The 10,111-nt window shown below is 47.0% G+C and overlaps 2 protein-coding genes across 2 annotated transcripts; one reads left to right on the top strand and one right to left on the bottom strand.

Moving 5' to 3' along the window:
* Positions 1–1,782: 1,782 nt before the first annotated feature.
* On the bottom strand, positions 1,783–4,926 carry LOC125554960 (tropinone reductase homolog At2g29370-like). Its single transcript, XM_048718309.2, has 5 exons — positions 4,905–4,926; positions 3,317–3,498; positions 3,006–3,222; positions 2,787–2,893; positions 1,783–1,947 (listed from the first exon to the last, which is right to left on the bottom strand). Exons 1-5 carry the CDS (start codon positions 4,924–4,926, stop codon positions 1,783–1,785), a joined length of 693 nt encoding a protein of 230 aa, XP_048574266.2.
* Positions 4,927–8,467: 3,541 nt separating this feature from the next.
* On the top strand, positions 8,468–8,815 carry LOC147977111 (ethylene-responsive transcription factor 3-like). The gene has a single exon (XM_087521066.1). The coding sequence runs from the start codon at positions 8,468–8,470 to the stop codon at positions 8,813–8,815; it is 348 nt and encodes a 115-aa protein (XP_087377192.1).
* Positions 8,816–10,111: the final 1,296 nt, after the last annotated feature.

The raw sequence follows: 10,111 nt of genomic DNA, 5'->3' as shown, positions 1-10,111 counted from the left end.
ATGAAGAGGTGATTGTAAAGTTCAAGCTACAAATGAAGGAGCTTTTCAAGATGGATGGCCCTGGTCTTTTGAGTTAATACGTTGGGATAGAGGTACATCAAAAGTCGGAGGGGATGCAGAACATCTATAACATTTCTTCCCATATTCATGAGACTTTCACTCTGCTGTTGCATTAGTCAAGTTTAATTTCATTACATATGTGTGCATGTATCAGTTTTCATATTTAAAGTGATATGTTTAATAATTATGAGAAAATTTGCCAAATTTGCTGGGCACAAAACAGAGGCATCCGGAAGTAGGACAAACGTCAATGATATTATTGGCGTCGTATCTCAAATGGAATGGCACTCATGGAGGCAATTGAACCAAGCTACTATTGTATGCCTACCTATGGCATCGTAGTTTTATCTCTCTATTGCCACCGTTGGCTTTTGCTCAATTATGTTCCTGCTCATATTACTGAACTTAATGTTAGCTAATTAGCTTTTGTAATCATATGCCCGTGCTGAATTGGATGTTGTCTTGCTTCCGGGATGGGTTAGCTTTTATAATCTCATGACCGTGTTGAACTCGATGATGTTATTCTTTTGGTACAGTGTGAATGTTTATTCTTACCGTTAAACCTGATAATTGGTTGTCCCGTTACATGTGCTTAACTTGTCTTCATACTAATACATCATGCCGTTTGATCTTCCACAACTTGACCATATCATTGGGACCGGCACCCTCGCGCCAAGGCGCGTTGCCGATTTAGTTTTTATTAAAGGGGATAACATGGGCTTCTGCACCCTGCCTTCTACATACACAGGACAAGATAGCTAAAAAAACTTTTTTATGTTTATTTCTTAAACTGATTTGTAAGGTCTTCTGAATTCCTCCAGTATCCAAGTCAGACCTGCAATATTCATATTGAACTGTTCAATAGTAGTTACAAAATTATCACCACATATACACACGTATAGGGACGAAAATGGAGTGGAAACTTTCCGTTTTTCCGGAGGAAAAATGGAAACGGAGAGGAAATATCAAAACGGAAACGGAAATTTACAAAACGGAAGTGGAAATGGAATTTTTTATGCGGAAGCGGAAACAAAAACGGAATAGTGTTTTCCGGTGGAACATGCATGGAAATGGAACTTTCCGTTCTCGTGAATATGGAATTTTTGTTTTTACTATAGACCTATCGCTACTTTGTAGCCCAATCACCAAAGAGAACACAATGACACAATTAGTAGAATGGATCTAAGGCCGAACTTCTACTACCACACATGTACTCAGCTTGACCATATACGCAATTGTCCGGTACAACTACAATACTACGCTAAGTTGCTAACATAATGATATTATTTTGTAGCCATGTTAACAACTCATTGAATTTGTTTGTTTTTGTGTGTATTTCTGTATGATTCAAGGGGTTTTTAAGTTCCGATCAATGCCTATTTCTGTTTCCGTATCCACTTTGTATTTGTTCCGTGTCCGTTTCCGGTAATATCTATTTCCGTATTCATTTTCAGGGTTTCTGTATTCGTTTCTGCTTCTGCAAAAAAAATGTGAAAACAAATATGGTAGCACTCAGTTTCGTCCGTTTCCGCTCCGTTTTCATCCCTACACACGTACATGTATATGTACACACATACATACATGTACTGTACATGATGGCAGTTATTGTTACTCCTAGTTGGCATCATTTATTTACTAATGTTTGTTTACTCCCAACACACCTACTACTTATTCGCCAAGTAATTAGTTAACAACTTATGCAGTGGCGGTGATGACGACTAATTAAGCACTAATGGTCCGACCACCGTCGACGCAGATGACCTGCCCGGTGATGAAGGAAGCCGCCGGCATGCACAGAAATGCCACCGCGGAGGCGATCTCAGCTGGCTTGCCACTCCGCCGCAACGGGGTTTTGGAGTGCTCCTGTTCCAGGTACTCCGTATCCATCTGCCAAATATATCCACAAATAATATCCACAAATTTGTTAATGGTTAGTCCGTGTGTCTAGCATTTTTGGCCAAATATATCCATAAATAATATCAGTGATGTCCAAATCCTTGTCCCTCCTCGTGCAAAGTGAACTCGTTACTTCCGCATAGAAAAGTGAACGCATTACTTTGTTCTTAGGATAAAGTGAACTTAGTATCTCACCAAAAACTTACCAGGCCTAGTTAAAAATTACTGTGGTGCTCGTTTATAAACAAGAAAACATTTGCTACTCCATTAGGCTATACAGTACTCTCTCCGTCCTAGATTACCTGTCTTATATTTGTCTAAATACAAATACATCTAACACTAGATACCGAGTAGGGCGTTTTGGTGCCCAGGCTCATCTGCACCCGGTTAGAAAAAAATTCATAAAAAATTCGAAACAAATTCAAAAAATTCCAAATAAAATTTGTATGGTAGACAATTTGATGCGTGAGGTCCGCCCCAAATTTCAAGTCATTTGGACGTATGAGAAGCTCTCAGCAAAAAAGACAAATCGGACCAAAACAGTACATGAACAGTAAACATTTTTACAGACCCCCAATTTGTCTTTTTTGCTGAGAGCTGCTCATATGTCCAAATGACTTGAAATTTGGAGCGGGCCTCACGCATCAAAATGTCTATCACACAAATTTTATTTGGAATTTTTTGAATTTTTCTAGTATTTGTTTTGATTTTTTTCGTCGGCGCGGGTGCAGATGAGCTCGGGTGCAGAAATGGATTTTCGCTAGATACCTCTGTATCTAGAGAAATCTAAGGCAGGTAATTTGGAACAGAGGTAGTACTATGTTGCTTACGTCTTTAATCATATCGGTTGTGATAAATCCTGGGGCGACACCGTTCACACGGATCTTGTCAGGGGCCCACTCGGTGGCCAAACTCCTCGTCAGTTGGTTCATTGCACCTACATACATGATGTAATAACATTTTTAAACTTGAAGCTGATCTAGTTTCACAAAATTTGACTTAAACTGAAACTAATATTAGATTTATCTTGAAATGGAGTGAGCACGTACCTTTTGTGATAGCATAGACGGTGGAGCCTACGAAGCCGATGGAGCCTCCAATGGAGGACATGTTGATGATGCTGCCTCCTCCGGCGCGCACGAGAAGAGGGCGCGCGAGCTGGCTGAGATGGAAGCTCGACTCCAGGTTGGTAGCCATCACCTTGGAGTACTCCTCCGCGGTGCACTCCGCGGTGGGCTTCACCAGCAGCTGCCCCGCGTTGTTCACCTACGTACATACATATACATACTCCCGATCGCTAGGCGCTAGCAATCCAGAAGACACACAAAATCCACAGTTTACAGACACATATAGAACTCACTAGTATGTCGAGCTTGCCGTCGAAGGTCTGCCGGACGGTGTCCATGAGCCTCTCCCTGTCGGCGCGCACAGAGACGTCGCAGGCGGAGGTGGTGACATGCAGGCCCTTCTCCTCCCACCGCCGTCGGCACTCCTCCAGCTCCGCCGCGTTCCGGGAGCAGGCATGCACCCTCGCACCGAACCCTGCCGGTCAAATTTATAGTTATGAAATGTAGTTTAATATTAGTAAATTCGTTATGAAAGGTGATATTTTTTAATATAAATTTGTTCAAACTTTGCAAAGTTTGACTTGACATAAATCTAATATGCGAAGTATAAATGACCGGAGGGAGTACTGACTAGTTTTGCAGGACGAATATTTTAGCACCTTCAAGGATTGAAATGTCATTTAAAATTTTTGAGAAGGTGTTTCTTAATGGTTTATGCGACCCCCCCCCCCCCCCCCCCCCAATCCAAATTAATTGATATTCTCAAAGATATTTCAAAGCAGTGTACAAGATAATTTTTGTGAAACCTTCTCAATTTTTTACCGCAGTCTGCCAATCTCTAGATGTCATATGAGTGCCCATGCCAAGTTTCATATTTTCAGACTTTGTTTTCATCTTTTGGAATTAAAAAATAATAAGTCCATGTTCTTAGTCGAGTCTTGACACCCTCAAGTTTGTTATTATTGTATAAAGTCTAAACATAGACTCAGAAACACAAATGTAATTTTTCGACCCAACTTTTTCATGCACTTGCAGTTCAAATGCCTAGAAATGCATTTAATCGTAGCTAATGAATCCCCCCAAAATGCCATTTTTAGCATATTTAACTCAGTTGTCCACATACACGCATCCCTATGAACGCACGCATACACACCGTACTCCTATGAGCACCTCCGAGATACTGAGCCGAGACAACAACTCACAAAGTCACCACATGCACATTCATAGTGGACGGGAGCGTCTCCTCCCACTGAATGAACATCACCTGAAAGCCTAAATAAATTCTGAAAAATGCGAGCACGAGTGCATAGTCTCGGACTTGAACACTGATGGGTTGTTTCCATCACAAGAAACCTAACCATCTCAACTAGGCTCAGTTTACAGAATGCCAAATTTTGACTTAGAGCATGTAGTACCGTATCTTGAGTGTGGAAGATTATTGAAGTCCAATGGATGAAACAACAGTCGTATCGCCTTCAAACCTGACTCTTGGTGTCTCTCTAAACCATGTTTCTTCCTCGAAGATGGTTTAAATTCTAGGCAGTGTACGTCACAAATTCTATAATACCTTCTCAAAATTTTTACCACCGTCTCTAGATGTCATATGAGGGCACCATGTTTACAGGACTTTGTTACCACTTTTAGAAATTAAAGAAAACCAGTAAACTCCATGTTCGAGATAGAGTCTTGGCACCCTCATGTTTGATACTTATTTTTTTTTTGTATAAGGCCTAAACATAGACTCAAGAACACAAATATGATTTTGCAATCTAATTTTGCCAAAATTTTCATGCACCTGCAGCCCAATTTTTTTTCTTAGATTAGCCAGCTGCTAGCCTTGTTGATTAATTTTTTCTTGATCCAGTTTAATGCATGCATGACCTTCCAGGATGTTTGGGTGCATCACCGGGATTTAGTGTATGTTAAAAACACCTGATGCTACCTTCATCTTAAACTAGCTAGCTTGTAAAAGCATTCCCTCAAAAAAAAAAGCTAGCTTGTAACAGCAGTGCTGATCAGAAGACAAACAAACAACAAATGATCTTGAACGTTAGAGTACAATGCGATCAATGCTGCTACATATGCATGAACATAAAATGATAGAAAAAATACCCACTGCTACCTCAACACACTAGCTAGTTACAAAGTGTATGTCCAAATATACATGAGCAGTGCGAACGAGCAACTACTAGCTAATGAAGCCCTAAAAGGCTTGTACCGGACGCACTTCTGGGTTCCGCGAGAAAAAAAAGGTCGGCATTGGAAGCATGCTCGGGTCAGGGGAGGCGAGGAAACTCAGGCAAGAGAACATGGGGCCTATGCGCGGCGGCGCTGTCGGTTTCAGAACCATCGCCGTTGTGTCGTCGTCCTCCTGGTCCTCCTTGTCGCCCATCCAGCTCACGGCGGTAGCTTGTGCCGGGCAAGGCTTCTTGTGCGTGTCCCAGCGATCAGCGGTGGTCGCGCGGCTGGGTGGCAGCCGCTTGTTGCTATCCCACCTCCCTCCGGGGCTCGTGCTGCTTGGTCGGCTTGACGACGACGAAGACGAGGACGTGCGGCTGCTGCGGGAGAACTGCTTGTTTATGTCCCAACACTCGCAGGATGAGGCTCGGCCGGGACTTGAGCTGCTGCAGCACGACGAAGCTGGGCCGCTGGGGTAGTGGGCTTCTTGTCCTTCTTGTGCGCATCCCATTCCCACCTCTCAACGGAGTCGGCACGGCCGGGCATGGGGTTGGGCTTGGAGGCGAAGGAAGCCGGCAGGATGATGAGGCACGGCTTCATCTGCGGGGTCGGGAGAAGACCGGGGAGAAGGGACGCGGCGGCTTTGGCCATTGCTCGCTCAACGGAAAACATCGGTGATCTCTCTTGGCGCTTTAACTTTGAGAGCTGGCGCCTTGGCCGGAGAAGGAACAGACGATCTGATGGTTGGACGAGGGATGTAGTCTACATCCCTATGTAGTTGGGAAGACGGTGTTCGACGGCCAGTCGGCCACGTACGAGACTACATTTCGAATTAGGAGTGCGCTAGCAAGCTAGATGAATGAGATGCCATACGTACGTACGAACGGACAATCCGGCCAGCAGCGGGGTTGAATTGACACGTAGGTACGCCCAAATTAATTCAGACACTGCGCGTGCACGTACACACTTCTAGTCCTTTTTCTTTTCTTTTTCAAATCAATCAATAATTTCATTGATCTTTTTCTTTAGGGTTATAAATAAGTTTAAGGAAAAGCTAACCGGGGACCGTAAAAATCTGACGATTCCCGGCGAACGCCCCGATAACCGTCGCTTTCTGCTGAATCTTGGAGCAGCAGCTGGCCCACGTCATCCTATTAGACCCGTTCGCTGGGACGAAGCTTCTTGCGAAACATTAACCATTAGTGTATGTTAAGAACACATGACTATAACATAGCATAGAAAATTTGGTTCTTTCGTATCGTTGAAGATAAATTGTGATTTGATGGAACCAAGACTATAACATAGCATAGAAAAGGATTTAGTGTATGTTAAGAACACATGATGCTTACCTTCGTCTTAAACTAGCTTGCAATTAAAAGTTGCTGATCAGAATACAAACAAACAGGAAATGATCTTTATCTTTAGAGTACAATGCGATCAATGCTGCTACGTACACACTAGTTACAGACTGTATGTCGAGTACAAATAAGTAGTGCGACCGAGCAACTATTACTAATGTAACCCTAGAAGGCTTGTACGGGAAGCACTCCCGGGTTCCGCGAGCGAAAGAAGGCCGGCATTGGAAGCATGCTCGGATCAGGCGAGCCAAGGAAGCTCGGGCCAGAGAACATGGGGCCTAGGCGCGGCGCTGTCGGTCTCCGAACCATCGCCGTTGTGTCTTCCCCTTGGTCCTTTTTGTCGCCTGTCCGGCTCCGGCTCACGGCGGCAGCTTGTGCCGGGCGAGGCTTCTTGTGCGTGTCCCAGCGATCAGCAGAGGTCGCGCGGCTGGGCGGCAGCTGCTTCCTGCTATCCCACTTCCCGCACGGCGACGCCCCGCCGGAGCTCGTGCTGCTTCGACGGCTTGACGACGACGACGACGACGACGACGACGGGCGGCTGCCGCTGGAGAAGTGCTTGTTTATGTCCCAGCGCTGGCAGGAGGAGGCTCGGCCGGGACTTGAGCTGCTGGAGCACGACGAGGCTGGGCTCGTGGGCCTCTTGTCCTTCTTGTGCGCGTCCCACCTCTCGACGTTGTCGGCGCGGCCGGGCTTGGGCTTGGGGTTGGAGGCCAAGGAAGCCGGCAGGATGATGAGGCAGGGCTTCGTGGGCGGGGTCGGGAGAAGACCCGGGAGAAGGGACGCGGCGGCTTTGGCCATTGCTCGCTCGACGGAATACATCGGCTTTGATTTTGAGAGGAGGCGCCTTGGCCGGAGAAGGAACAGACGATCTGATGGTAGCACGAGGGATCCAGTTGGGTGGGTGCGTGCGTACATATAGATTACCAGCTCCTCCGCAGTGACGGATTCCATTTCGAATTAGGGGCGGGCCAAGACCGTCTTCGACTACCAGTCGGCCACATACGAACGAGACTCCATTTCGAATTAGCAGTGCGCTAGCTACATGAATGAGATGCCGTACGTACGTACGAATCGGCAATCCGGCTGGCAGCGGGGTACCACTTGTGGGAACAATATTTTTTTTGCCCCTAGAAATGGTTGCAAACTCAGCAAATACTTCTTTCTTGTATGATGCAAATGCCAAGAATTTGGCTTCGGTTTTCTAACAAAAAAACTATCCAAAGTGTATAGATCTATATTACTTTTTTGTCGATGACTGATTTCTGGACATAGATCCTCCAAATGGGTTTAAAGGAATGATTGAGAAGGTGGAGGAGCTGATGAAGAGAATACCAAATTCTCACTGTCTTAATCAAGTAACCAATCCAGCCAATCCAGACGCCTATTTCAAATGGACCCGTACCAACATTAGATATTCTATCTTTTCATGATTTGCGCGAATTGTAAATCTTGCTTCTGGATTTTATACCCTTAGGCATCAATATACTCCATTATCATTTTTCTGGAACAAACTTCAGGACCCAAGACATGGGAGGAGTGGACACATTAGGCAAACTGGATATGTTTGAGGCACTGAGAGCAACTTCAACTGGCCGACCCAAACGGACGGCGTTTTTGTCCGCTTTTTGTTCGTTTGGGTCGGCCGCCCGCCCGCTGTCCGCCCTCTTTTAGTTTTGGGTCGGCGGTGTGCCCAACGGGCCGACCCATTTTCATGACCGCGCGCGTTTAACATCATGCCGTCGCCCTGATTTTGACGCTCCAGCACGCGGGAAAGGTTCGCGCGCGCTGGTTTTGGCACTCCAGTGCGTGGGAAAGGTTCGCGCGCGCGCCGCGGCCGACGCTCGGTATAAAAGAAGACGCTCTCTCCACACTCTGTCGGCCGCCCACTCTCGCCGCCTCTGCGCCACCATGTCGATCCGCTGCCTACGCGCTTCGGATTTTCACGGAGTCCGCGAGCAACGCTCCGGCGCCTTCTCCGCCGAGATCTGGTTTCGCGAGAAATGTCTCGCCCTCGGCACCTTCGACACCGCAGAGGAGGCGGCCCGTGCGCACGACGCGGCGGTGTGGCGCCTCCTGAGGCCTCGTCGGGATATGAATTTTCCTAACGTGTCGAGCCAGCGGGCGCAGGATCTGGCGCCTCTCCCGCGGCTTTTCACCGACGAGGATCGTCGTGTCCACCGGAGGCGGCAGCGTCGCCTCGCCATCGCAGAGAAGGACGTGGAAGCCTTGGTGCTGTGGCGTGGAGGCTACCCGTAGGACATCGTCGATGAGCACCAGTTTTGCAAGCAATTGAGATCGGAGAGGGACGCGAGGAGGAGGGAGCGAGCCGCCTATCGGGAGGACAAGCGTTCGCGGAAGCAGACAGCTCAATTGAAATTGAAGCTACGAGAAACAGCGGGTTGGGACTTTGAAGACAAGGCGTATGCTGACGCCTACATTCAGACATCGGAGGAGGACATTACCGAGTCGGATTCAGAAATCGACGAGTAGTGGTCTTTTCTTTTTATCTATGTACGCTAGAATTATCTATGTATCCTTTTTTACCTGAAAAAATGGCCAGCGGCGTCGGCGACGTAGCAGAGGGCGAGGGTGTGAATCCAATGTGCCACCGACCAGCAGGCCCGGTGAGAAAAGAGGGCGAGCGCGCGCGCGTCCGTCTCGTGTCCGCGCCGACACAAATCCGGCTCAAAAATGAGACTGGAATGGGTCGCCCGCGGACGAAAAACGGATGCGCGTCCGTTTGGATCAGCACGCTGGGCCGCCACTTTTGTCCGCGCCGACCCAAACAGACGCGGGCGGACGAAATGGGTAGCCCCATTGGAGTTGCTCTGACAGGTCTAGGGAAGTACCTGGAGTCTGAAGATGAAAAATCTATCCATAAAAAGGGTGCGTGGAACCTTCGGTAAGCTCTGTACTTTCAGGTAATCCCATTCCCATAAGGCATTACCATGGTGTTTGGCTTTACAGTACAGATTATACTTTGTCTATGCCTACAAGGTGTTCGATAATAATCTAACTCGACTCCTGAGGATGATATAACTTTGTAATATGTTCTTTATTGTTCGTTGTATAGGTTTTCCATTTGATATATGATCCTGATGTGTTCTTCTTGTAGATGATGCCGTCGCTACCACCCTCACATCGAGGTGTCTCCGGTTAATTGTACTGCATGGTGTGATTGGATTGACGAGATCCTCCGTTCATCCCGCTCGGCAGTCTTGCTGAATGGGGTGCCTGGGAGATGGTTCGAAATGAAGTATGGTCTCTGCCAGGGGGATCTGTCATGGTTCTAAGCCTGACAGTAGAATAGGGGGGGAGGGGGGTAGGAATGTAGAGGCAAGATCCTACCTATGGAGAAGTTGTACACACGAGTTTTACGAGTTCAGGCCCTTCTCGAAAGAAGTAACAACCCTACGCCTCAGAGCCCGGAGGCGGTCGACTGGATATATGCGTGTGAATTACAAAAAGTGCGAATCCTTGTCCCAGAGGAGGGGGGCGGCTTATATAGAGTGCGCCAGGACCCCAGCTCCCCTCCATTACATATGGTTCAAT

The sequence above is a fragment of the Triticum urartu genome, chromosome 4A, assembly GCF_056163025.1.
Source record: "Triticum urartu cultivar PI428250 chromosome 4A, HENAU_Tu73, whole genome shotgun sequence".
NCBI classification, from domain to species: domain Eukaryota; kingdom Viridiplantae; phylum Streptophyta; class Magnoliopsida; order Poales; family Poaceae; genus Triticum; species Triticum urartu.
Note: the sequence above shows the minus strand (reverse complement) of the source record. Positions and strands in the feature narration are given on the sequence as shown.

What these genes read in the sequence shown, in the direction of transcription:
- LOC125554960 (XM_048718309.2), bottom strand. Translation starts at nt 4,926, where the DNA reads ATGCACCCAAACATCCTGGAAG. An exon ending in GCACCCAAACATCCTGGAAG is followed by an intron (nt 3,499 to 4,904) that starts GTCATGCATGCA and finishes TTTGACCGGCAG; the next exon opens with GGTTCGGTGCGAGGGTGCAT. An exon ending in CGTCTATGCTATCACAAAAG is followed by an intron (nt 2,894 to 3,005) that starts GTACGTGCTCAC and finishes TCATGTATGTAG; the next exon opens with GTGCAATGAACCAACTGACG.
- LOC147977111 (XM_087521066.1), top strand. Translation starts at nt 8,468, where the DNA reads ATGTCGATCCGCTGCCTACGCGCTTCGGATTTTCACGGAGTCCGCGAG.